The 27,887-nt window shown below is 45.4% G+C and overlaps 2 protein-coding genes across 11 annotated transcripts in view; both read right to left on the reverse strand.

Moving 5' to 3' along the window:
• Nucleotides 1-27,887, reverse strand: part of LOC307216565 (disks large homolog 5-like) — a 131,579-nt gene that overhangs the window by 1,717 nt on the left and 101,975 nt on the right. For 8 of the 10 annotated variants that reach the window (XM_079976973.1, XM_079976979.1, XM_079976978.1 and 5 more), the window contains one exon: nucleotides 2,654-2,727. In XM_079976973.1, coding sequence (XP_079833099.1) covers nucleotides 2,654-2,727 — 74 coding nt within the window. Of the gene's footprint in view, nucleotides 1-509; nucleotides 2,728-27,887 lie in introns of those variants that run through there. The other 2 variants (XM_079976972.1, XM_079976977.1) reach the window with 1 other exon arrangement.
• Nucleotides 13,858-27,478, reverse strand: LOC307216590 (uncharacterized protein). Its single transcript, XM_079977053.1, has 6 exons — nucleotides 27,347-27,478; nucleotides 20,173-20,237; nucleotides 17,373-17,477; nucleotides 15,017-15,068; nucleotides 14,485-14,571; nucleotides 13,858-13,998 (listed from the first exon to the last, which is right to left on the reverse strand). The coding sequence occupies exons 2-6, from the start codon at nucleotides 20,233-20,235 to the stop codon at nucleotides 13,994-13,996; spliced, it is 312 nt and encodes a 103-aa protein (XP_079833179.1). The 5' UTR covers nucleotides 20,236-20,237; nucleotides 27,347-27,478; the 3' UTR covers nucleotides 13,858-13,993.

Here is a 27,887-nt window from a genome sequence, read left to right on the forward strand (position 1 = left end):
AGCTGTCTTATTGCAAACGAATTTTAGAGATACACTTGAAAGAGAATTTGCTGCATTGCAACTCATTACCAAACTAAAAACTATGGAGAGACGTGGTCTGAATAGAGATATTGGATTCATGTCCCATTATACATACTATAGCTAATTTTGGTCATCTATCCCTTTAAAAATCCCTTGCCCTTCCCTATGGAACCAACTGCCATAACAGTCATCAACAGTTACCGTATAAGGTTGAAGCCACCTCTGCTTCAGAGCATCTGATGAAGTGTGTATTACATACAAAAGCTCACACCTTGGAAGCTTATATTTAGTTGATCTTTAAGGTGCCACTGGAATTATTAAAAATGGTTTTTTCATTTTTCATCTTGTTATTTATTATGACTATGACAGATCAACACGGCTATCCACTTGAAAATGTTTGTGAATTTGTTTAAATTCTATAACTTTTTTGATAGTAGTAAACTGAACAATGGAGTCAGAAAGGTAATTATGCAACATTCCCATACAAGTCAAGTTATAGAAATTGACCTTTATTTAACAACTTTTTTTTCTTTTCATACAAAGTGACTTTTTTAGTTTAAGAAAATCCATGTTGCAACAGTACCAGTCTGTTTCAATCACACTGCTGAAGTCCAACTCTGGCTTCCCTCCTTTAAAAAAATATGTTGTCCCTCATCTTATTTTAACTAAGAATTTATCAATAGCCTTTCTACATTTCTTCGTCTCTCTCTCTTTCTCTCTTGATCTATAAAATAGTATCTGCAAAACAGGTTTAAGTTTCCAACCAAATTTTGGCTTTGAACAACTGTGCAAGTAGAACCCTTTTTTTTAATTAATGCAAATAGAAAGCAAATACAAAAAAAAAAGGAAGGGGAAAAAACAGAAGAAAGAAAATCTTTGTACATAAAGAAATGTTAGGAACAGTCATCGCAAATATTATTATTAATAATAAATATTTATTGCGGTCCAAAGACCCGTAACATAGATTCAGAATAAAATACAGATTCATACAGACAACCCCCCTGGAGAGGTAGACCGAGACGATATTTATTTAGTCTTGAGTATGATGATCTTTGATACGTATGACTACTGAAAGAAACTTTGCCACGGCCACTGTATTACACTTGTCGTCCAGAAGCTACTTAGTATAGTAGGCTTCAGATTTACCTGGCCGATTTGCCACTTGGGGTTTAATCAACAGATCCCTAGCTTGCTCATATTGTCTGCAATGCAGTAGGATAAAAATCTGGCTTTGGTAAAAAGACACCGATAAATTGGTACAGACAGATTTCTAAGATATGCAGCTATCTGAAAATCGTACCTGTAATGAATTCCTACTGCTATCGGGCCACAGATAACATGAGATTGAGATCGGAGATCACTCTGTGATATGTCCCAGAGCCTCTGCCTCAGAGATTCAAGGGCAGTATCATATCCCAGATGGTACAAGAGAGAAGATGGTACAGTGGTACCTCTGGATGCGAACGGGATCCGTTCCAGAGCCCCATTTGCATCCTGAGTAGAACGCCACCCGCATCTGTGCGTACGTGGGTCGCCACTTCTGCGCATGACGTCATTTTGAGCGTCTGCACATGCACGAGCGGCAAAACCCGGAAGTAACGCGTTCTGTTACTACCGGGTCGCTGCGGAGCGTAACCTGAAAACACTCAACCTGAAGCATATTTAACCGAGGTATGACTGTATTCCTATCAAGTGGTTTTCTGACCATAGTTTTCATCTATTAGCTGATAAACTCTCGTTGTTTAGGTGTGGAAGTAACCCCTTCCCTAGGCCAAAGACTGAGATCCTAAGCCAGTACAGTCATACCTCGGGTTAAATATGCTTCAGGTTGAGCGTTTTCAGGTTATGCTCTGTAGCGACCCAGAAGTAACGGAACACGTTACTTCCGGGTTTTGCCGCTTGCGCATGCACAGATGCTCAAAATGACGGCATGCGCATGCGCAGAGAATCGCAACCTGCGCATGCGCAGAAGTGGGTTGCGTTCGCTTCAGGTTGCGAAAGGGGCTCCGGAACGGATCCCTTTTGCATCCAGAAGTACCACTGAATCTCCGGGAAGAAGAATCCCCCTTTTTTTTAATTAATGCAAAGAGAAAGCAAATACTAAAAAAAAATGGAAGGGGAAAAAACAGAAGAAAGAAAACCTATATGTACATAATGAAATGTTAGGAACAGTCATCACAAATATAGTCCTACTTAAATGATACTTGAACAATTAAGTTACAGTACCTACAAAACATGACATGCAGTTTTTTTATGAAGGAAAAAGATAAACACTTGGTTGAGAAATGGAGTCAGAAGTGCAAAAAGAAACACAGAATGGAATTTGGTACAGGCAGAAGATACATATTGTAACAAAAATTAAAAAACAAAACAGACACACTACATTTATCGACAGTGGGAAAACTAACAAGTTACAGGACCACACCAGAGGTTGTCAGATCCCTATAACATAGACTGCAATTCTAATTAAATAAAAATCCCTATGGCTATTACACACCAAAAGAACAAAGCTTGAGCAATGTAAGCTTCCAATTACATAGACTACCTAAATGTGATAAAATAAAGACTGGGGTAGGGGAATCAGAACAGGTTGCTTGCAGCATCAGTCTTATGAAAAAGGAATCCACAGGACCTTGTTTTGTTCTTGATCAACTGTTGTCATGATCTGAGTGCAAATGATCGGAAGAGGGCCTCCCTGGACAATCCCTGTGAAAAGAAGGATCACACACACACACCAGTCAATCAGCATGCTTGTTTACTGGGGGCGGGGCGGGGGCCTGAATTTGCACTAGCGCCAAGAAATCAAAACACACTGAAGCAACAAAAAGGAAGGGGGATTAATACCCCCCTTTTTGGTGTGATGATGTTCCACCCTTTCTCCTAAGCTCAAGGTGGTCATATGTAGGACACCCTCCCTTATCCTCACAACCACCTGCAGAGAACCAGGCACATCAGTTGGGCTTTGTTTGGTTTCTCAGCTGTTATCACTTATCAGTTCAAAAAGTGGCCTGCCTCTTTGTCAACAGGAACTGAAGCTGCGAAAGGAGGGAGTGTAATAGCACTCCCCCCTTAGACCCTCTTCCCAACCCTCTCAATTAACAAATAAATAAATCAGGGTCTGGTTTGTTTTTAATTTAGGTGTCGCCTTTCTTTGTGCCTGTGTTGTATTTATTAAGGGGGTATGCATGGGTGTTTTACCTGGTGCTTTGGGGAGGAGGCTTTTCTCATCCCATTACTGTGGGTTGTTTTTCTGCAAAACGGCTATGTTGTGGTGCCCATGACAGTTTCTTACGGTTTCCAAATGTGACCCCGGGGGCCCACCAAAGGTGGGAGGGTGCCCTCTTCCAAACATTGACAAAAATATACTACCTAGAACGCAGAACTCTCCATTCATGCAGTAAGTCCCAAGAAAGAAATAATATAAACATATATATTGCCCCTATTGGAGCCAGTCTTCGGGTACTTTGGTGTCCACGGTATTTTTACTCCTTCTTTTTGATATTTCACGGTGACGGAAGAACCTGCTTTAAAATACAAAAGGAAAATCAGTCAGGATTCATAAGAAAGGTGGGGGGACTCCTTTAGGCTCTGAATTTCACAAGAAATATTCAAGATTTCTGCTGTAAGCAATATAGAGTGGTCCTCTGGAACACGCATTAGGGGAACTGGGGTGTGTGGGTGAGGGGGGACTGGCGGGGGAGGGTGGGTGAGGGAGGGGGATCCTACCTTCACGCAGGGAAGGCTGGGGGCTAAGGGGAGGCCTGTCTGCCGAGCTGAGCTGCTGCTCCCAGAACCACGTGCGGGCAAAATGAGGCGCTGCCACTGTCCTGCACGCTCCGCTGTCGGGGGCAAGCGAACGCTTTTGGGAGGAGGGTCAAGGCCCGAAGGGGGTGCGCGGGACAGGAAGTGGCCTTGACAGGCCTTTCCAGTGGCCCGGAAAGTCAGACTATGTGAAGAAAATGAGAGTAGGCCAAATAGATTCGGCCTTGCCTTGCCTTTGCCCCACCCCCAACCCAGCTGGCCAATCGGGTTTCTTAGATTTCCAAATGTGACCCTGGGGCCCACCAAAGGTGGGAGGGTTCCCTGTTCTAAACATTGACAAAAATCTACTACCTATAATGCAGAACTCTCCATTCATGCAGTAATTCCCAAGAAAGAAATAATATAAATATATATATTACCCCTATTGGAGCCAGTCTTCGGGTACTTTGGCGTCCACGGTATTTTTACACCTTCTTTTTGATATTTTATGGTGATGGAAGAACCTGCTTTAAAATACAAACGGAAAAGCAGTCAGGCTTAATAAGAAAGGGGGGGGGACTCCTTTAGGCCCTGAATTTCACAAGAGATCTGCAAGATTTCTGCTGTAAGCAATATATAGTGGTCCTCTGGAACACGCGTTATTATTACAGAGAAAAATCAAACTGCATCCCCTGGTAGTTATATCAATCACAAGGACACCTTTTTTAAAAAACCCAAAAGTGGTATATGGGTAAGGCGTGTGGCACCATTGTCCCCTCCCTGCTATCCTTCTCCTGAATGCTTTCCTCCTCAAGCACAATATTTACTCCCACAAGCATAATATTAAGAGACATTGCTCTGTTCTATCTTTGGCAGTTCTAAACAAAGATGTAAACACACTGAGACAAGGAATCATGTGCACTGGGCGTGTAATGCAACATAGGCAGTGCATGGGGCCTGACACTGTCCTTACAAGGGCTGCACAAACCCAATGATTCACTCCTGTGTCTCATAGGAGGCTGGTTCATGAACTTGGGAGAATTCTAGAAATCTGCATGTCAGCACTGCAGCAGCATTCCTGGTAGTTGAAATGAGGATTATTCCTGGGCCTTTGAAAGGCTGTCTCTGAGTGGCCAAAGACAGAGAACAGAGTCTGAATCAAAGGCTTGCAGCAACAGCTGGAGAGAAGGCAGAATATTTTCTTTCTAAATTGCACAGACGACAGAAGGAAAGAAATGGCCTGCACTGTCCAATCCAAAATACCACTTACCAAGTCTTATTATTGAAGGCCGTGGTGGTGGATTCTGAGGTGGACCCAGTGGCGTAGCGTGGGTTATCAGTACCCGGGGCAAGGCAAGTAATTTGCGCCCCCTAACCCATGGATTTGCGCCCCCTAACCCGTGGATTTCCCTAACCCCCAGATGTTGCGCCCGGTGCGGCCGGCCCCCCCTGCACCCCCCACGCTACGCCACTGGGTGGACCTTGCTGTTTGTGTTAATAGAATCACTTCTCTTGGGAGGGATGGAAATGGCTTCCGTTTTGGAGGGCTGAGATGAATATCCTAAGCCCATCTTAGGAGTCAGAGGCCTCTTGAAAGAGGACTTCTGTTGTTAAGGCAAGAAGAAAAAATAAAGGGGATTGTGGTCAGAGAGAAATCTTCTAAAGCAAGCACTTATGCCAAATATCTAATATTAACCACCGATAACCCTAGAGAAAGCACCCATTGAAAGAATGGACTGCATCCTTGTACCTGTGGGCAAAGTTCAGAATCACACACACTTTCAACTCAAAGTGAAGAGAAAGATGCTCTTCACTTGCTGGAGTGTCTTCCCTTAATGCAGGGAAGACTGGGGTGTGTGGCTGAGGGGGGGGGGATCCTAGCTTCATGTAGGGGAACTGGGGTGTGTGGCTGAGGGGGGACTGGCGGGGGAGGGTGGTTGAGGGAGGGGGATCCTACCTTCACGCAGGGAAGGCTGGGGGCTAAGAGGAGGCCTGTCTGCCGAGCGTCCAGGGCAGCGCTGAGCTGCTGCTCCCAGAGCCACACGCGGGCAAAATGAGGCGTTGCCACTGTCCTGCGCGCTACGCTGTCGGGGGGTGGGGGTGGGCAGCAGACGCTTTCTGGAGGGGGGTCAAGGCCCGAAGGGGGTGCGCGGGACAGGAAATGGCCTTGACAGGCCTCTCCAGCGGCTCGGAAAGTCAGCCTATGTAAAGAAAATGAGAGTAGGCCGAATGGATTCAGCCTTGCCTTGCCTTTGCCCCAACCCCAACCCAGCTGGCCAATCGGGTTTCTTAGATTTCCAAATGTGACTCCGGGGGCCCACCAAAGGTGGGAGGGTTCCCTGTTCTAAACATTGACAAAAATATACTACCTATAATGCAGAACTCTCCATTCATGCAGTAATTCCCAAGAAAGAAAGAAATAATATAAATATATATATTACCCCTTCATGCAGGGAAGACTGGGGTGTGTGGCTGAGGGGGGACTGGCGGGGGAGGGTGGTTGAGGGAGGGGGATCCAACCTTCACGCAGGGATGGCTGGGGGCAAAGGCGAGGCCTGTCTGCCGAGCGCCCAGGACGGCGCTGAGCTGCTGCTCCCAGAGCCTCTCCTTTGAAAGTGGGTGCTCTCTCTCGCTGTCTCTGCCAGTGAGCTGATTGATGCTGGAAGCACACCTTCAAAAAGGGTTGCTATAATTGCCCATGAGCTGGCCCATGACACACCCCCCCCCACGTTTGAACTCTGACAGGTGTCAGTCGCCTGACATCTTTAGGACATTGTGTGATTGACAGGGGGTGGCCCTGCCTTCTTGTCAAAGCTGGCCAATGGCAGGCTGGGGACCAAGGGATCCAATTTGTTGGGCAGATCCAAGTCCCCCACCCCTGTTCTATAGAATATAATGAAAACAAGCTAATCTCAGTTTTTAAAAGGTTTTAGTTGTTGTTGTTTTTAAAAAAGAGGCATGACGAATGGGCATGTAAAACAAGTAGCACTTAAAATATAAAAAGGAGGGCAGCTCACCTGAAGGTCTGGTTTCTGAACCAGCCTTCCTACTTAACTGAGTGGAGGTCTGTTCTGCAGATTGTGCAGGTGGATGGAGACCATGCACACACCGTGGATCAGGTTCCTGCTGTGACTCCTCATGAAAGAAATGCTCCAATTTCTCTCTCTCTGAACGCTTTGCTGTAGCTTTGGTGACACTGCGCCTCAAACTGTGACAAAGACTCATTTTCAGCAGAAAACTTCACCCTGTGTTCTGTACCAGTATGGGTGAATACATTCATAGCTGATCCTTCATTCCTGGAATCCAGCAAATGAACAAAACAAAGCTTAGACTGCAGTCCTAGACACAAGGACCTGGGATATTCTCTCACTCTCGTTAATTCAGATTGTTCTCTGCAATAAAGTGACTGAACAACACAAACCCATTTATTATTTCTAGAGTGACTTGACCTGGCTGAAATACACATATCATGTGAACTCAGCGCCATTAAAACTGGTTCACAAGGGACATGGTTCTTTTACTTGATGGGCATCCCAGCCCTACTCAGACACAAGTTTTGGGTCTCCTAACACCTAGCCCAGTGTTTCCTCAAACTTGGATCTTCAACTGTTGCTGGACTACAACACCCATCATCCCTAGCTGGCAGGACCAGTGGCGCCCCAAGTTTGAGAAATGCGGATCTAGTCATTTGAAACTGTCACCTCCAGGCAACCTGCCCACCCACAGTATTATTCATTCTGTAACAGCACCTACAGCTATTAGCACTGGTCTTAACACTGTATCAGAGGGACACGGAGCCCACCAACAGGTGGTTGCCTACAAAAAGGGCTTGTCCTTTGGACTGGTTCTGGACTAATTGATTTTGCAGCTCTTGGTTTTTCATGTTTATGTGATTTTTATTTATCTGACCTCTTTCATTCCCCAACCATTCGATTTCCTTAGATCGCAAGCCTGTTTGGGACAGAACTATTACAAATTTATGGGGTGGGGTGGCGAGAACAGCTCAAGTTGTCTTGAGTCCATAGGACAGAACAATCAATTAAATTAATATGTGACAGGTCATTTGCACACCATGCCAGCTGCTCCTAAATGACATAATACCAAAAAGGGGAGAAAGGAATGGGTCAGGAACAGGAGAGCAGGTACCAACCTCTTTCATCTGTTATGGGATGAAGAAGTGAAAGAGTCTTTGAAGAATGCTCTGGAAAGGGGAGGAGCCAAATGGCTGTTGGTTCCAACAGTCACTGAAGGTTCTGTTAGCAAGGGGCCAGGGCTTGCTGTTGTCTTTTAAAAACATTTGAGCTTTAACAACTAGCTTTCCATTTTACTCAAGCACAATCTGTCACTGACTGCGAGGTTGGGAAGCTGGTGCAAGAATGCCTTCAAGGGAAACCTTTGGCAAACTATCGGGGGGGGGGGGGGACACAAAAATCCCACTGTTGGGATGCAGCCAATGAGGAGCTGATTGTAATTGTATATGAATTGTGCCTCTTCCCCAGATTGGGAAAGATGGCGGCAAACAAATGTCCTCATCACACAGGCAGCCAACTACTCCAGGTGTCTAATTTCTACAGGGATCACTTTTGGATAACTGGCAGCTTATTCAGTGTGCAGGATTAAAGCAACCTGTATTTTCATTAAAAAATAATAATGCTACACTTGGATTTGCTGAATTTGTGTTAAGTCTCTAGTCGGATTTATTTTATTTTTTTGCTGTTGATGTTGTGGAACTGGCTGTATTGAAGAAGAAAGCTATGCTGTCCTTGTTCTTTTTTTAATGCTGCATGTGGAAACAGACAAGAAGGGGTAGAAAAACCCCCAGTAACTGCACTGAAAAAAGCAGGGTACTTTTAAACCTTGGGTAAAGTCTCCAAGTAGCTTTGTTTACAATAACTGCACCTTTAAAACACACACACATTTACTCCAATGCAATATAACCTAATTGGGATTGCTCAATTGCCTATGCCTTTCAAGTTAACTGCCTGGTGCTTTTTTATGATTGAAGGACAGCCATCGGGTAGCATCATTTTTAAAACTTAACACTGCATCACTATTACATTTCATATTATCATGCACTTCAAGTGCCTTTCCATTAGATTGCTGCACTGCAGAAATTAGAGTTTAGAGTTTGGACTTGATAGCCCGCCTTTCACTCCCCTTAAGGAGTCTCAAAGCGGCCAACAATCTCCTTTCCCTTCCTCCCCCACAACAAACACTCTGTGAGCTGAGTGAGGCTGAGAGACTTCAAAGAAGTGTGACTAGCCCATGGTGTCTGTACATAGTGGGACTCAGGCTACAATCCTGAACACAATGAAGCTCCTTAAATCCTATCAGAGTGAATGGGATAGGAGTAACTCAACAAGGCACAGGACAGCCACCAACTGACCCAGTCCAGAGAAATTTACGTACATAGCAATCCTTTCTAACAGAACTTGCTGTTAGAAAGGCAAACCCATCTGAGTGCAAGAGAGACCTTGGCAGCAATAATAGAGCAACTTGACTAGCAAGTTTATTCTTGCCAAGGTGCATCTCCTTCTCAGCCTGTTTGTGTGAGGTGGGGAGGAGTAGCTGAAGCCATCATTCAACAAGGAAAAGAGGAACCCCCACCACTGTTCTGAAGACTCCCTGTCCACTTCAGACAAAAGAAGTCTCAACCTTTGAACCTCAGCTCACCCATGGCCACTACTGAACTGCTGGTCCAACACAGTTTTATCCAAAATCTGAGGTTATTGCCTTTTGAGCATGTCTTTAACTTTTCATGCCGCAGAAACAACAACGAAGGGCCCTCTGCTCTCCTAGTACCAAAGCAGCAGGGGCAGCAAACCTGGGGCAGCAAACACACAACAAACAACTCTTGCTGAACTGATGATGGTTAGAAGGCAGGAGGATTAAATTACTGTCATCTATCCTAACATAGCAATAAACCTTTGACGTTACCCTGAATTCTATTAACGCTAAATCTCAGTATGTGGAAAACAGTATCAGTAGAGGAAGAAAGGAAAAATGGAAGGCATGGGGAAAACCTGGAGAAAGGTAACAGTAAATTAGAAAGGACCAAAAGAAGCGAAGGAAAGAAGATGAATCTCCCCATCCCTTGCAGTTTACTTGGAACTAAGGCTGCAGTTCCCAAGGGCCGAGCTGCAGGTGACATTCAAAAGCACTTGCTCTCCTAAGCAGATGCCCTCAAGAATGAAGCCTCTGAACTCACTGGGACCCATTTCCCTGTCCACACGCAAAGGCTCCAGATGCACGGCTGCAACCTGAACACACAGTTTCTGTGTAAGTTTCCCTGAAATGAGTTGCCCACCATGAACGGGACATTCTGCAGGTGTCCAACCCTCGCCTTCCCCCCACTCCTCGGCCATTCGCAGCTCCCAGAGGAAGGCGCCTGCTAGACACGCGAGTGTGACCCGCCCTAGGCAACGTGTGAAGCGGCCCTCAAGCGGGAGAACCCGGGCAAGAAGAGAAACTCTTACCTTCTCCTTGCCCCCTCAGTGGCAGCAGACGGTGCCCAGGTACCAGGGGGTCCTCCCGAGCAGGAGAAGAAAAAGGGGACCATGGACGAGGCCAGGAAGGCCCGCCACCTGCGCTGCCCGCGGGCGCAGGGGACCTCCATGGTCCTGGGGAGGATGGCCGAGGAGGAGTCCGGCGAGGAGTATCTCCTGGAGCCGCCTCCGCCCCTGGCCTTGGCTAAGAGCTCCCGCTGCTGCTCCGGCCAGCGCCCTCGGCCAAGCGCTGCTCTTGGGCGGGGAGGCGCGCAAGCCCAGCCTCAGCGCACGCGCGTCCAGTCCGAGGCTGCAGCCCCTTCCCCCTCACCACGCCCGCCACCAAGGTCGCCTCACGATTTGCGCGCCAAGGCGGAGAGCGACCCCTCGCCAGGCTCTCCGGCAAGTCCAGCCCCGTCCTCTCTCCTCGGCTTCGGCTCCCCTCCCGTCTCGGGGCTCTCCGGGCTCCCCCTCGCCTCCTCCCAAGCGGCCCTGCGCGCTTCTCCGAGGCTGCCTCGAGCAGACGGAGGCGGGCGAGCGAGCGAGAGAGAGAGCCACGCGCTTGACAGGGAGCGGCGGGAGGAGCCGAAGGGCGGGCGGGCGGCCCACGTGACCTGCCGCCTCAACAAGTAACAAGTCCTTCTGGCGTCACAGAGAGAGAGAGAGAGAGAGAGAGAGAGAGAGAGCAAGCATCGCCTTAGGCTTGGAGGCGGCAGCGCGATCCTGGCACTTGGAGAGAGAGAGAGAGAGCAGCGCCTTAGGCTTGGAGGTGGCGGCGCAAGAGGGACGCGCAAAAAACCCTGCGCGATCCTGCCACTTGCTGAATGGCGTGACGCGCTGGCTGCCCCTCTCTTCTCCCGCTCGCTTATACGGTCGGAGTCCCAATCCAGCGATGTTTTCCCAGCCGCTCTCTTTTTCTCAGCGGATCTCAGTGACTTGCACGCCTAATGGTCGGGCCGGGGAGGAAGGACCCCAAATGGCAAGAAGGAAAGGCGGCGAAGCAGAGATCGGCCTCCCTTCACCCCCGCCCGGCTCGCCTCTTTTGCATGCCATTCTCCCTCTCTATCTGTGTTTTCCTTCGTTCTCCATCGGAGGAGCAACGAGGCATAGGGAGCAGCCCCAGAGGGACACGATCCCCGCCGATTCAAGGCTGCTCTTGAAACCCAGCGTTCGGCCGGGATGGTTGGCGTTGTTGTTGTTTTTTTTATCACGGCTCAGATCTGAAAGCAATCTTTGGCTGCGGGCAGGGAAGGAGGCCGTGGGGTCTGGGGAAATGAACGAGAGCAGCGAGCCGGATCTCGGGCCGGGGTGGAGTTGCACAAACAGGTGCTTCGCGATGCCAGAAGGGAGGCGTGTTTCGTTTTGTGCGGGCTTTTGTAGAATGGTGGCTTTATGCAGGCGCTATCAACATAGGACGAAGAGGAGGGCATGTCTGTCAGTGCACAGCCGGACTCGGAGGGGTTTATCGCTGGAGAGGGAAACAGTAACCTGCTTTGCAGTAACAAGCATAGGAATAGACGCTTGCCCAGGATTTTGTGAAGCCTGCCTCCCCGTGGCTGAAAGTGGCATAAACCTGAATAGCAAATGTTACAGATAATCATCCATTTTCATCTTTATGTGCCCCAAACCGTGGAGAAATGAATTAATCCATCTAATGTATCAGCCTCCAGCTACATCAGTTTTAGCTAAACAATTATGCAACTCACTGCAGTGTTCACCATGGTTCTGTCATTTTGTCAAGTCAAAGTGCACTCCTTTTAGAATTACAAAAACCACCTCATTCCTTGAGGTAACCACATGCCCCAGATAATAGCAGAAAATATTTCACTTATCCGTTATGTAGAATCCATCTTTCAGTGTGACCACCAAAGCAAAATCATGCAGATTATTAACCAGGGGGAGGATGGAGACAGCTTTTCAAATAGTTCAGTAGCTGAAGGAATGCTAGCTTGCTTCATGAAGTGTGCATTCATTTGAATTAATAAAATGTTATTTCTCTCCCAAGACATCGGAAATCAGGTCCAATGAAGCCGTTGCATGGTCCAAAATTTGTATCCCCCACCCCTCCATTTGTCATTTTAAGCCTTCTCTTAACTTTAGATTTTATTCCTTAATTTTTCCCTAAAAAAGACCAAAATCTTTTGACCATTTAATCATCACTTCCTTAACTTCTTCCTCTTTTACTTCCCAATCTAGCAGGAGTCTATATATTTTAGATAATAATTTCTTTTTATTTTGTATTAAATCTTTTTCCAGCCTCAGTACTTCTGTTGCACACCCCTTTCTTCGATCTAGTTTAAGAATATCATTTAGTTGACGGTACTGCAACCAATCTGTAAGATGGTGTCTAATATCTTCAAACTTTCTCAATTTTAGTTGGTTTTCTTCATCCTCTAGTATTTCTTTATAGGTTGCCCCATTTCCCCCCACATTTTTCAACTTCCCTGAGATAGCCTCTAGGGGAGATAACCACCAGGGTGTTTTTGTTCTAAGAGGTTTGTAAACCTATCCCACACCATGTATAATGATTTCCTTATTATGTGATTCAAAAACCCCGTGTACTTTGACTTTTTCATGGCCTAAATAGGCGTGCCACCCAAATCTGTTGCCCCATCCCTCCAAATCTGTATTCTAATACATCTATATTCTGCAAAATTATCCACTCTTTCATCCAACATAGGCTTTAAAAATATTCTTTAATTTAAAATATTAATTAGCACAAGTATTCTACAAATGTTGCTACTGTTTAAAAAATCAAGTACATCTCTTAATCAAAATAGGAAAGAGCCCTGCTGTGAAAATGTTACTTCTATATTTAATATCCTTTCAAAATATACACATTAACAGGAGGCAGCAGAGCATTTTCTTTTTCTTTTAAAAATATACGTAACATCACTGCAAGTAGTAATTAAAAAAACAAAAACTTTAGAAGAGTTTTCCCATTTGTTCCCAACTAGGCTGTACATTCTATATTATCAAAGAAGTTAGTTTGGTTTTTATGAAGCTGTCAAATGAATTGTTTCCTATTAGGAGGTCCATTGTCACTGCTGAGCTGCCCAATGTGGGCAGGAGGAAGAAACCTCTGTATTGGAGATACAGTATCCACAAGATAAGAATGTTTGATACGTAGTTAGTAAGCTTTTAAGAAAGAGATGTATTTTGTAGGTTAAAAAAAAAATTCACAAGTTCAGTTCAACACGGCTCTTGTATCTTGTAAAACAACTGGAAATCCAGTTCAAATTTTCAACCAATGCAGAGGTAACAGTAGTCATTTGTCACACTCAAGATGCTGCTTCTCCTCCTCCTCCTTCTTCATCCTCTTCCTCTTCCGCCTCCTTCTCCTCTTTTCCTCCTCCTCCTTTTTTTCTGTCTCAAGCATTTTAGATATTTGCTAGCCAGGATCTTCTTTGGCAGGATATCTGCAAGGAACTGGAAAGTATCGTAGTTCTCTGCTGCATGGGACAAGTCACTGAAGGTTAATGATGTTTTGTTCTTTCCCTGGCCGTGATTGTAGGAATGCACAGCTAAATACTGGACAAACGGCTCCATGGTCTTCAGCGTGAGTAAAATGGCGTCCGGGTTGATGTTGGAGACCTCAGGCAAGCTCTTCATGATCACCCGGATGCGAGACAACAGCAGCTACAGCTGGTTTTCTTTGCCGCCGCCGATTCCATTCACCATCTTCCCGGAGCATCTCCCTCCCACAACCGCGTGGCTGATCTGTAGCATTCTGCAGATTTGTTCCATTAAACTGTGGGAGGAGAAGGAGGAAGACACATGCATTCAGCAGCACATTCCGGCTGCGGAAATAAGTATAGATTTCCCCATTTAACTTCATATTGCTTTTTGAAATTTGAACACACACCCACACCCCCCCACACCCCGATTTATTGGATCTGTAGCGCAAGATATTTGTTGAGTTCAAGTCAGGGTGGATAGGAATGCCATTACTGATTCTATATTATTTAATTACCACTTTGAAGAAAAAATCAATGCCATCATAAAATCTCGACAATTTGATCTGACTGCTCTGTAAGTGGAAAACTTACCGACCTACTTAAGTACGGAAAGGTTTTCCTAAATAGTATTCTTAGATTTCCAAATGTGTCCCCTGCCCCACCAAAAGGAGGGAGGCTCCCCTGCCCTAAACATGGACAAAAATCTACTAGCTAGAACACAAAACTCTCCATTCATGCAGTAATTCCCAAAAAAGAAATAATATAAATATATATCTTACCCCTATTGGAGCCAGTCTTGGGGTATTTGGGTGTCCAGGGTATTTTCACACCTTCTTTTTTATATTTTATGGTTATGGAAGAACCTGCTTTAAAAGACAAAAGGAAAAACAGTCAGGCTTAATAAGAAAGAGGGGGAAAAGTCCTTTAGGCCCTGAATTTCAAGTTATCTGCAAGATTTCTACTGTAAGAAATATAAAGTGATCCTCTGGAACAAGCTTTATTATTTCAGAGACAAATCTAACTGCATCCTCTGGTAGTTAAATGGAGATATATCAATCTCATGGGGGACATCTTTTTTTAAAGAATAAAAAACCAAAAGGAATGTATGGGTAAGGAGTGGGGCACCATTGTCCCCTCCCTGCTATCCTTCTCCTGAATGCTTTCCTCCTCTGCTGAGCTCAGATAGTGGAACCGTGCGGAACTGGGTGGGAGAAAAGCATTGGAAGAAAGGGTTCTACACTCCTTACTCCAGCCTTTTTGTCCTTAAAAACGGGACCCTTCCCATCCCATCCAATCCAAAATGCCACTTACCAAGTCTTATCATATACGGCCGCGAACCACTTCCTGCTGTGCATTTTTGTACCTGTGGGGAAAGTTCAGAATCACACACACTTTCAACCCAAAGTCATTATTCTGGTATCCGGTATGGCAGGGATGACCGACATCTAGATTCACAGAGGGGTTCTAGATGTTGGTTGGCCTAGACATTGAGGTTTTTTTCCAACACTGGTGATGGGATGGTGTCTTTCACCATACCTGAGGTCAGCCACCTAACTAAAGAGGCACAAGGCAGCTTTCATGGCGCACACAGCTCTGTCCTCCAAGAGAGCAGAATGGCCAAATACCTTCTTAGGACCTCTGCTGCTAGAAGCAGCCACTTCACTTTCCTGAACGATAGGTCTGGCCTCGGGCACTAACTAGCAGCAAGGGCTTTCCAGTTATTCAGCGCATGTGCTCAGGCTTGCCAGTGCATCCCAACGTATACAAATTCCTATTTACAGGCAAATCAGTAAGACGTAATATCAAAATGGAGGATAGCTTCTCCTTACAGTTTGATGCATCCCACCCTACAAGTGGAACTGTGAGTTAATCTATCATAATTTGATTACAAATTGGAAGTTCAGCCAAGGGCTCAAATATAAAGTGTCTTGGATCTTGACTACAGGTTGCTGATGGGCCACTCCTGCATTATGGGGTTCTGCTTCCTAGTAACGGCAACTACCATGTGTGGAACTGCCCCAGAAATGTTCCACTTCATTTCAACTTCATTTCAACTTCCAATTCCCGGGATCTTAAGCATACACCTGGGAAAACCAGTTCACCTTTTTCTTTTGCTCTTTGCCTTGATGCAGAAAAGGTACGCCACACAAATAAATCTCTTTGGAAAGTATGTGCCAGGACCCACTCATCATGTTCCCATATCTACCTAATGAGGTGGATTAGGAATAGGCACAGGGGTTAATTTAGGTCCTGTGTGAGTGTCTGGAGGCGGTTGGAGGATGGATGGCGGCTAACAGATTGAGGTTGAATCATGACAAGACAGAAGGACTGTTTTGGGGGGACAGGAGGCGGGCAGGTGTAGAGGACTCCCTGGTCCTGAATGGGGTAACTGTGCCCCTAAAGGACCAAGTGCGAAGCCTGGGAGTCATTTTGGACTCACAGCTGTCCATGGAGGTGCAGGTTAATTCTGTGTCCAGGGCAGCTTTTTATCAGCTCCATCTCGTACGCAGGCTGAGACCCTATCTGCCCACGGACTGTCTCATAGAATCATAGAATCATAGAGTTGGAAGAGACCACAAGGGCCATCGAGTCCAACCCCCTGCCAAGCAGGAAACACCATCAGAGCACTCCTGACATATGGTTGTCAAGCCTCTGCTTAAAGACCTCCAAAGAAAGAGACTCCACCACACTCCTTGGCAGCAAATTCCACTGTCGAACAGCTCTTACCGTCAGGAAGTGCCACTCTCGCCAGAGTGGTGCATTCTGTAGTTATCTCTCACTTGGATTACTGCAATGCGCTCTGCGTGGGGCTAGCTTTGAAGGTGACCAGGAAACTACAACTAATCCAGAATGCGGCAGCTAGACTGGTGACTGGGAGCAGCCGCCGAGACCACATAACACCGGTCTTGAAAGATCTGCCCGGACACTGAGGTCCAGCGCCGAGGGCCTTCTGGTGGTTCCCTCACTGCGAGAAGCCAAGTTACAGGGAACCAGGCAGAGGGGCTTCTCGGTAGTGGCACCCACTCTGTGGAACGTCCTCGCACCAGATGTCAAAGAGAAGAACAACTACCAGACCTTTAGAAGACATCTGAAGGCAGCCCTGTTTAGGGAAGCTTTTAATGTTGAACAGACCACTGTATTGTAAATCTTTTGTTGGAAGCCACCCAGAGTAGCTGGGAAAACCCAGCCAGATGGGCATGGTAGCATGGTATTATAATTATAATTATAATTATAATTATAATTATAATTATAATTATAATTATAATTATAATTATTATTATTATTATTATTATTATTATTATTATTATTATTATTATTATGTCTCAAGGCAGGAGCAGACTTGGGCCTTGGCCTTTTCATTTTGGGCTCTTCCATGCTTTTAAAAGCAAAGTCATTTGGGCAAATGTCCCAAGACCTGATTGGGAGACAGGTAGTCCATCTTAGGAGGAGTCAGACACCTCTTGAAAGTGTCCAGATCAAAGATGGTCTTCCGTTGTTTTGGCTTTTTGTACACAGAGAATTTTTCTGTTTCTGCAGCAGCAATGTTGACCATTATCTTGGGCCAAGTGCCACTGCTGTGCTATGCACAGATGCAAGTAAGCCCATGTTTTAAAATGAAAGGTGCATCTTTTACTTCCTTTTACCTCCCATCCCCTTCAACACTCACCTTCATCAGTGAAATGGTTTCCCTTTTGGAGGGCTGAGAGAAATATAAGAAGGCTCCTATGCCCATCCTAGGAGGCCGAGGCCTCTGGAATTCTGTAGTAGACTTCTGTTGTTAAGGAAAGAGGAAAAAATAAAGGGGATTGTGGTCAGAGAGAAATATTATAAAGCAAGCGCTTATGCTGAATAGCTAATATTAACCACCGATAACCCTAGAGAAAGCACCCCAAAAGCAAAGGAATTAATAAATGAATTTGGACACATGGCCGGATTTAAAATAAATTATAAGAAAACCAACTTGTTGGTTAAAAATATGGGAATTAATGAATAAAATGAATTACAGGAAATTACAGGGCTGGACATTTTTTTAAAAGTCAAGTGCTTAGACATATGGCTAATGGCAAAATGGATTAATCTATTTCAAGATAATTATGTGAAAACTTGGAACAAAGTAAATAGAAACTTTGAAAGTTGGAGCAGGCTCCATCTCTTCTTCTGGGGTAGAATATCAATAGTGAAAATGAATGTCCTGCCGAGAATGGTCTTTTTTGTTTCAGACCATTCCGGTCCTAGGGGGAATGAATTGTTTTAAAAGCTGACAGAGAGACATTGCAAGATTTATTTGGAATGGGAAGAAGCCCACAATAAAACACAAACTGCTTATAGACCGGAAGGAGAGAGGAGATTTTGCCTTACCGGACCTTCAACTATGTCATGAGGCAGCAGGGCTGACCAGGATCAGCAAATGGATGATACTAAAAGATACAGACTTGCTGGACATGGAGGGGTTTGATAACCGCTACGGTTGGCACACCTACCTAGCCTATGATAAGGTGAAAGTCCACAAAGGGTTTCTAAACCATATAATAAGAAAATCCTTATATAAAATATGGAGTAAATATAGAGAACTACTGGAACCCAAAACCCCCCAGTGGATTTCACCTATAGATGCTTTAGCTGTGAAGAAGAAAAATACGAAGGGAAACTGGGCAATGTACAAGATGTTATTAGAAGAGAAAAACAACAAATTGAAATTAAAGAATTTTGAAGAAATTCGTTTTCATTTGAGTGATTGACTTCAATACTTCCAAATTAATGAAAGATTAGGTATGGATGAACAAAAAGGGTTTGCTCAAGAAACATCAAAGTTAGAAGATAATTTCATTCAGCCCAAAGGGAAATATTTACCAAAGATGTATAACCTCCTCTTCGACTGGGAAGTCAAGGAGGAGGGGAAATTGGTTATGGTACATTGGGCTCAGGATGTTGTACACAGTATATGATTGAATGAATGGGAAAGGCTGTGGAGGGTAGACATAAGGTTCACCGCATGTTACAGACTTCGAGAAAATATGATGAAGATGTTAAACAGGTGGTACCTAACCCCGGCCAAATTGGTCAAGACGTACAAGAATAGTTCAGATGTTTGTTGGAGATGTAAAACCAGGGTAGGTACCTTTATGCACATGTGGTGGGAATGTAAGAGGATAAGAAAATTTTGGGACACTATATATAATGAACTTAAAAAGATCTTCAAATTCTCATTAAAAAAACAACACCTGAAGCCTTTGTTAGGTATTATGTCCATGGAAATTAAAAAATAATAATCTCAGACCCCTGTTTATGTACATAACCACAGCGGCTAGGATCTTAATAGCAAAGAATTGGAAAGGCGACAATATCCTCACCAAAATGGACTGGCAAGCGAAAATGATAGAGTATCTACAACTCGCAAAAATGACTGGGACAATAAGAGGAAATTCAAATCAGAAATTTAGTGAAGACTGGATAATGTTTAAAGAATACCTTAGCAAATCCCCTGGCAGACTTAGATGGAATCTTGAAATGTAGAAAAAGTATATAACAGAATTTTTCGATAAATAATGGGAAAATAAAACAATAATGAAATGCATATCGATTAACAAAATGTAAAAAGTTCAATGAGGTGAATTGGAAGTTAAAAGGGGTGTTATGCTAAGTTAATGTCTAGGGTGTGCTTATGTTGATGTATGTATATATATTGTATGTACTGTTTAAGTTTATATGTTAATTGTTGTATAATAAAGGTTATTTTTAAAATTAAAAAAGAAAGTAGACTTCTGTCGTTTTGGCTTCGCATTCAGTCAGTGACTTATTATCTAGTGCAATGCCATTTATCTGCAACGAAAGTATGGCATGTCAAGCATGCAAAAGCTAGGAGTGGGTCAACACCTCGGCTGGCTGACATTCAATAAAGATAAATGCCAGGCTGCCTCAAGGCAATACCATCATGTGGTCTTCATTATGCTCAACTCCTATAAACTGCAAATTAGGTATCAGACACAGGTTTCCTACTGGGTATCTGGATGACCACTATAAGAACAGGATACTGGGCCAGATTGGCCCTTCTGGCTGTTCAGTGTTCTTACGACTTGGAAGGTTTATGTTCCTACGCCCTCTAAAGAGTATTACTCCATCCCTTCTCTTGTCACATCTTTGTGTACGAGCAAACCATGATTTTCTGGGAGCCAATATTATCTGTGTCAGAGAATCATCAGAAAAGAAACTCTGAAAAATTGACAAATGGGGTTTAACTTAAAGGTCTCTTAAAGGTAGAGGGACCCCTGACCATTAGGTCCAGTCGTGACTGACTCTGGGGTTGCGGCACTCATCTCGCTTTACTGGCCGAGGGAGCCGGCGTACAGCTTCCGGGTCATGTGGCCAGCATGACTAAGCCGCTTCTGGCGAACCAGAGCAGCGCACGGAAACACCGTTTACCTTCCCGCCGGAGTGGTACCTATTTATCTACTTGCACTTTGACGTACTTTTGAACCGCTAGGTGGTTGGCAGGAGCTGGGACCGAGCAAGCTTGACCCAGGAGACGACATACCTGTTGCCAAACACAAACAAGCACGGAGTTAGAAGGGTTAGACAAGAGCATTTTCAAAAAACCAATCCATCTGTTTGCTAGAAAAGGTGGGAATGTGAAAAAGCTATTCCAAAGGAAATGAATGATAAATTTCCCAGGGCCATGCATGGCTGCAATGAAGACAGACTTGTGGTCAAGTGCACACCTTTGGGGTGCTATCCACAATGCTTCCACAAACAATTGGTTTTGTTGATTTGTTAACCCCTAAAATCAGTTATCTAAACACAACATATTGAGAACTGCAATCATGTTTCTAGGCTAGTTTCCACTCGAGCCACCAAAGTAGGCTCATTCATTTAACTGGGATGTGTCTTATCAACATAGTGTTGCAACCAATGTACTATACACACAAAGTCTATGAACTTTGGGCATAAAAAAGGAGATATAGATATGGTGGCTGGGGACAAAGAGGGCAGTGTCCTCCAAATTGGCAACCTCCAAGAACAAACTGTTGGCAGTTGCAGCCCCTGCTGTAGGTATAGAGATGAATGGGGGAGAGACATGTTTTGTTGCAGCTGCGGCAGATGAAGATGTCTGATTGTGCTGATTCAGGTGTACCACTGTGTTTTTCTCCTCCCCTCAGTGGTCATTTCTCCTTATCATTGTTAGGAATACACAATTTGACTGCCTGTCTCCAGGCACTTCGGTCATCTGCAAGAGATTCCCCCACGGTGGGATTGATGTTGCTAGCCTTTGTGTCACATTTGCAGACATCTGTGTAACGGAGAGATGGTCTGCCAATTGGCCGGGGGACTGAATCTAGCTCCCCATAGAGCACATCCTTGGGAATCGTGCCATCTCCCATTCTGTGGACATGGCAAAGCCAGCATAGACATCACTGAGACAGTACTGCAAACATGCTGGGAATACGGACTTAGGAAACTAAGATGGTTGGCATTCTGTCCTGCCATGTGATACCCAAAGTCCTCCAGACACATATGTGGAAGGAGCTGAGGCATCTCTCCTGATGGTTGCCCACGACTCAAGTCCATAAAGCAGCATGCTCAACTCCTTAAAATTACAGGCCGTTACTATTTTTGCGCATGTTGGGTCATGGCACGCAATGGAGGAGCCCTTTTCTTGCAGGGACCCTGGAAGCAGCAATAAAAGGGCTCCTCCATTGCGTGCCATGACCCAAAATGCAACCCCCAAACAAATCAGGGGTTGACTGTACTACACAGATAGTACTGCACTCCTTTGCACATGTCATAAATGATTTCTTCTGTATCACCTAATTTTGGGGGGAGGATTGCAATAAACATTGTACATAATGTTTATGTTGAGAATGTCAGCTGGTGCAAGATTTTTGGTATTTAATTTTGATAACAGTATTACTGAAGAAACTACTGTTTGTTGTCCAAATTTAACGTGGCTGAATCTTTTGATGATACCAATGTAAATATATTGTCAAAAGAACTGGCTTTATATATGATCTAGGCAGCATGGAAAGTAATTGCAACAGCCCCAAATCTTACACTGGATGCTTGGTACCACTCACTCTGAAATATAGCTATAATGGAGCAAGTTGTGCGTAATCTGAGATTTTGACAAGGACTAGATCCTCCAGCCACTTTTATGTGATTTGGCATTCCCTCATGACATATGCAGGGGAACCATCATTTCCAAGACAACGCTCGTCACAAACCTGGCAAATCTGGAAATACAGTTGCAATTGAATTTATTCAACCCCCACTGCAAAGCAGATTTCTTATCAAAATTTACATACTTTCAGCTGTTTGCAATGAGCAAATCAAACCAAAGCAATTGAAATAGCTCAACACAACGGATGCTTCAAGTGGTTTCTCCAAATTCAGCTGAAAAAGCAACTTATACAGTGGTACCTTGGGTTAAGTACTTAATTCGTTCCGGAGGTCCGTTCTTAACCTGAAACTGTTCTTAACCTGAAGCACCACTTTAGCTAATGGGGCCTCCTGCTGCTGCTGCGCCGCCGGAGCACGATCTCTGTTCTCATCCTGAAGCAAAGTTCTTAACCTGAGGTACTATTTCTGGGTTAGCGGAGTCTGTAACCTGAAGTGTATGTAACTTGAAGCGTATGTAACCCGAGGTACCACTGTACTGGCTTCTCCAGTCTCAATATTATTCAACCCCTTGAATGGAATTCCTCGCAACAGCACAAATACAACAGGTGTTGTCTCAAGCGTACCCAATGCAACTCATCAAGGGCTTTGTGAGTTGCACCAGGTGTGCTTGAGGTAGAACACATGAAATAAGGACCACCATTTTTCGGAAGACATATTTGCGTGTGACGGATTGTATGTAAGGCCCGCTTCCACTGGAAAAATGCAGCCGACTTGTAACCTGAGCTTCTGTGACTGTAATCTGTGCCACTGTGATTACAGTTCATGTGCATTTGTGGTGTCTGCCTCAACCTTGTATCGCTATGGAGAGGTGCCTGCAGTTACAACACATGGCTAGCAAGGGAAGTGCAAGGCCATATGGGCTGGCGGGCATCAGAAAACCTGGGAAAGAGTTGCAGGGGTTCTTGCTTCTAAAGAAAGGTATCTCCCTGTGTGACCTTGGCTCCTAAATGCAAAACAAGAGTCCTTCTTCCTGCCATTTCTATCAGAATGTCAGAACAATGCGATTAAAAAACTACTTATGCAAGGGCCAGGGGTGAGGCGCACAACAGTGGGGGAAGATATATGCATTAAAAAAGTAAAGAATCGCTTTTCGCATCTCAATGGCATCTCAAAAAGGACATGTTGCAAGAGAGTAAAACTTAAAAAAAGGCAGAGTACAGCAGGCCAACGCTCTTTGTGAGCCATTAAGCAGCAGGGCGTAGTTCAACTGCTACCAAGTTTGTCCAAAGCCTCTTGCTATTGGTGCTTGGGATATCAGGTCCAGCAAACTCCCATTATCAACACATTCAAAGCATGCGCAAATGTGCACGCAGGTGCTGCTTTCGGACCTGGGAGAGGGGGGAAGAGGGGAGGAATGGGATGCTGCGTAATGGGGTGGGCTTCTAGAGTGACCTTGACCTAGCTGAAATCCACATATCATGTGAACTCAGCGCCATTAAAACTGGTTCACAAGGGACATGGTTCTTTTACTTGTTGGGCATCCCAGCCCTACTCAGACACGAGTCTTGGGTCTCCAAACACCTAGCCCAGTGTTTCCTCAAACTTGGGTCTTCAACTGTTGTTGGACTACAACTCCCATCATCCCTAGCTGGCAGGACCAGTGGCGCCCCAAGTTTGAGAAATGTGCATCTAGTCATTTGAAACTGTCACCTCCAGGCAACCTGCCCACCCACAGTATTATTCATTCTGTAACAGCACCTACAGCTATTCACACTGGTCTTAAAACTGTATCAGAGGGACACGGAGCCCACCAACAGGTGGTTGCCTACAAAAAGGGCTTGTCCTTTGGATTGGTTCTGGACTAATTGATTTTGCAGCTCTTAGGTTTTTTTACGTTTATGTGATTTTTATTTATCTGACCTCTTTCATTCCCCAACCATTCGATTTCCTTAGATCGCAAGCCTGTTTGGGACAGAACTATTACAAATTTATGGGGTGGGGTGGCGAGAACAGCTCAAGTTGTCTTGAGTCCATAGGACAGAACAATCAATTAAATTAATATGTGACAGGTCATTTGCACACCATGCCAGCTGCTCCTAAATGACATAATACCAAAAAGGGGAGAAAGGAATGAGTCAGGAACAGGAAAGCAGGTACCAACCTCTTTCATCTGTTATGGGATGAAGAAGTGAAAGAGTCTTTGAAGAATGCTCTGGAAAGGGGAGGAGCCAAATGGCTGTTGGTTCCAACAGTGACCATGTAGAACAGTCATGGAAGGCTCCGTTAGCAAGGGGCCAGTGCTTGCTGCTCTCCTTTAAAAACATTTGTGCTTTAACAACTAGCTTTCCATTTTACTCAAGCGCAATCTGTCACTGGCAGCGAGGTTGGGTAACTGATGCAAGAATGCCTTCAAGGGAAACTTTTGGCAAACTATTGGGGGGGAAACACAAAAATCCCACCGTTGGGATGCAGCCAATGAGGAGCTGATTGTAATGTGTGTGAATTGTGCCTCTTCCCCAGATTGGGAAAGATGGTGGCAAACAAATGTCCTCATCACACAGGCAGCCAACTACTCCAGGTGTCTAATTTCTACAGGGATCACTTTTGGATAACTGGGAGCTTATTCAGTGTGGCAGGATTAAAGCAACCTGTATTTTCATTAAAAAATAATAATGCTACACTTGGATTTGCTGAATTTGTGTTAAGTCTCTAGTCGGATTTATTTTATTTTTTTGCTGTTGATGTTGTGGAACTGGCTGTATTGAAGAAGAAAGCTATGCTGTCCTTGTTCTTTTTTAACTTTGAATGTGGAAACAGACAAGAAGGGGTAGAAAAACCCCCAGTAACTGCACTGAAAAAAGCAGGGCACTTTTAAACCTTAGGTAATGTCTCCAAGTCGCTTTGCTTACAATAAGTGCACCTTTAAAGGACACACTCATTTACTCCAATGCAATATAACCTAATTGGGATTGCTCAATTGCCTATGCCTTTCAAGTTAACTGCCTGGTGCTTTTTTATGAGTGAAGGGCAGCCATCGGGTAGCATCATTTTTAAAACTTAACACTGCATCACTATTAAATTTCATATTATCATGCACTTCAAGTGCTTTTCCATTAGATTGCTGCACTGCAGCAATTAGAGTTTAGAGTTTGGACTTGATAGCCCGCCTTTCACTCCCCTTAAGGAGTCTCAAAGCGGCCAACAATCTCCTGTCCCTTCCTCCCCCACAACAAACACTCTGTGAGGTGAGTGGGGCTGAGAGACTTCAAAGAAGTGTGACTAGCTCATGGTGTCTGTACATCGTGGGACTCAGGCTACAATCCTGAACACAATGAAGCTGCTTAAATCCTATCAGAGTGAATGGGATAGGAGTAACTCAACAAGGCATAGGATAGCCACCAACTGACCCAGTCCAGAGAAATTTACGTATATAGCAATCCTATAAAAGTCTACTAAAAGCTAATTCTCAGTGTGTTCCACGCGCTTACTCCCTAATAAGTGGGGTTTAGGACTGCAGTCCTAGCTATGCTTCATCCCACTGAAATCAACAGCACAAGTTAGTTGTGAGCTGCCATTTCAGTGGGTCTCAAGAGTGAGAAGCTTGCTCTGGATCAGGGACAATATTTCCAAGACCAGTCCTAGGTCGGCTGTAGTCCAAATATGGGGGTAACTGGAGAGACCTCAAAATATTCGGTCCACTAAAATCAATGAGCACAATCCTGTAGGAAGCATTCCTGCCTAAGCACCAGCAGGAAAAATAAAACCCAGCGGTGTGCTCCTCTGTAGCTTCCTGCTTCTTTCAATGGAGCTTGAATAACTTCTCACAGGATTCTGCCCAAAATGTTTTTCTGGACAGCCAAAATCCCAAATGTCTTGAGTTAACTGAATGCAATGGGCAAGGATCCCATGGATTTCAAAGAGGGTGAGATACTCAAAATCCTGGCTCCATCGACATTTGTGTGTGGATTCAGACCTGTTTCCCCACCATCACCACCTGTTGCTCAGTTATTTTACTTGACAGTTTTCAGCGGTCACCTTAAGGGGGCAATGTGGCCAGGTCTCTTCCACAACAATACTTCTGGCAAGCTAAAATGTTTCTGCCTCTACAGTGCTTATGGGATTCTCCCTCCATGACAGATGACAATTCCACATGGATTCTGCTTACAAAGAAGGCGGGAAAGAGCCATACAGAGTGGCTCAATTTGAATTCTGACCTTACAGGGAACAAGATTTTGATTAAGTGGGAAGAAACAGGGGTGAATGAGAAAGGGTGGGCAATGTGTGAATGTTTCAAGACTATTTGCCCATTGAAATGTCTTCTTTGTGTTCTGTTTGTATGTATTTCCAGTCTGCCGTGACTTCTGACAAGTATTGCAAATGGCAAATCCCGAAGTCCCCCTTTCCTCACCAAAACGCATTCACTGTCATTAGAGCTAACATAAAACTCTTGAATTGGATTATACATATTTTGAGTTACCATTTGTACTTTTGGGGCCACCTCATCTCTTTAGTTAGCTGGTTTTTCCATTGCTTTGTTACCACCTACGGCTGAACCAAACAAAATGTGATTTGGACATAGCAAAATCGACAGTACTTGCTGCTAGAAAGGCAAACCCATCCGAGTGCAAGAGAGACCTTGGCAGCAATAATAGAGCAACTTGGCTAGCAAGTTTATTCTTGCCAAGGTGCATCTCCTTCTCAGCCTGTTTGTGTGAGGTGGGGAGGAGTAGCTGAAGCCATCATTCAACAAGGAAAAGAGGAACCCCCACCACTGTTCTGAAGACTCCCTGTCCACTTCAGACAAAAGAAGTCTCAACCTTTGAACCTCAGCTCACCCATGGCCACTACTGAACTGCTGGTCCAACACAGTTTTATCCAAAATCTGAGGTTATTGCCTTTTGAGGATGTCTTTAACTTTTCATGCCACAGCAACAACGAAGGGCCGTCCGCTCTCCTAGTATCAAAGCAGCAGGAGTCAACGTGGGGCAGCAAACACACAGCAAACAACTCTTGCTGAACTGATGATGGTTAGAAGGCAGGAGGATTAAATAGTAAACAAAGGGCCATGGGGAAAACCTGGAGAAAGGTAACAGTAAATTAGAAAGGACCAAAAGAAGGGAAGGAAAGAAGATGAATCTCCCTATCCCTTGCAGTTTACTTGGAACTAAGGCTGCAGTTCCCAAGGACTGAGCTGCAGGTGACATTCAAAAGCACTTGCTCTCCTAAGCAGATGCCCTCAAGAATGAAGCCTCTGAACTCACTGGGACCCATTTCCCTGTCCACACCCAAAGGCTCCAGATGCACGGCTGCAACCTGAACACACAGTTTCTTTGTAAGTTTCCCTGAAATGAGTTGCCCACCATGAACGGGACATTCTGCAGGTGTCCAACCCTCGCCTTCCCCCCCCTCCTCGGCCATTCGCAGCTCCCAGAGGAAGGCGCCTGCTAGACACGCGAGTGTGACCCGCCCTAGGCAACGTGTGAAGCGGCCCTCAAGCGGGAGAACCCGGGCAAGAAGAGAAACTCTTACCTTCTCCTTGCCCCCTCAGTGGCAGCAGACGGTGCCCAGGTACCTGGGGGTCCTCCCGAGCAGGAGAAGAAAAAGGGGACCATGGACGAGGCCAGGAAGGCCCGCCACCTGCGCTGCCCGCGGGCGCAGGGGACCTCCATGGTCCTGGGGAGGATGGCCGAGGAGGAGTCCGGGGAGGAGTATCTCCTGGAGCCGCCTAGAGCTCCCGCTGCTGCTCCGGCCAGCGCCCTCGGCCAAGCCCAGGCCCAGCCAGAGCGCTGCTCTTGGGCGGGGAGGCGCGCAAGCCGAGCCTCAGCGCACGCGCGTCCAGTCCGAGGCTGCAGCCCCTTCCCCCTCACCACGCCCGCCACCAAGGGCGCCAAGGCGGAGAGCGACCCCTCGCCAGGCTCTCGGGCGAGTCCAGCCCCTTCCTCTCTCCTCGGCTTCGGCTCCCCTCCCGTCTCGGGGCTCTCCGGGCTCCCCCTCGCCTCCTCCCAAGCGGCCCTGCGCGCTTCTCCGAGGCTGCCTCGAGCAGACGGAGGCGGGCGAGCGAGCGAGAGAG

This window comes from Podarcis cretensis, assembly GCF_951804945.1.
Source record: "Podarcis cretensis genome assembly, chromosome: 5".
Taxonomy (NCBI): domain Eukaryota; kingdom Metazoa; phylum Chordata; class Lepidosauria; order Squamata; family Lacertidae; genus Podarcis; species Podarcis cretensis.

Coding starts and splice junctions, on each gene's coding strand:
- LOC307216590 (XM_079977053.1), bottom strand. CDS start 20,235: ATGTCGTCTCCTGGGTCAAGCTTGCTCGGTCCCAGCTCCTGCCAACCA. Junction 17,478..20,172: donor AACCACCTAGCGGTTCAAAA/GTACGTCAAAGT, acceptor CCTTAACAACAG/AAGTCTACTACAGAATTCCA. Junction 14,572..15,016: donor GCCGTATATGATAAGACTTG/GTAAGTGGCATT, acceptor TGTCTTTTAAAG/CAGGTTCTTCCATAACCATA.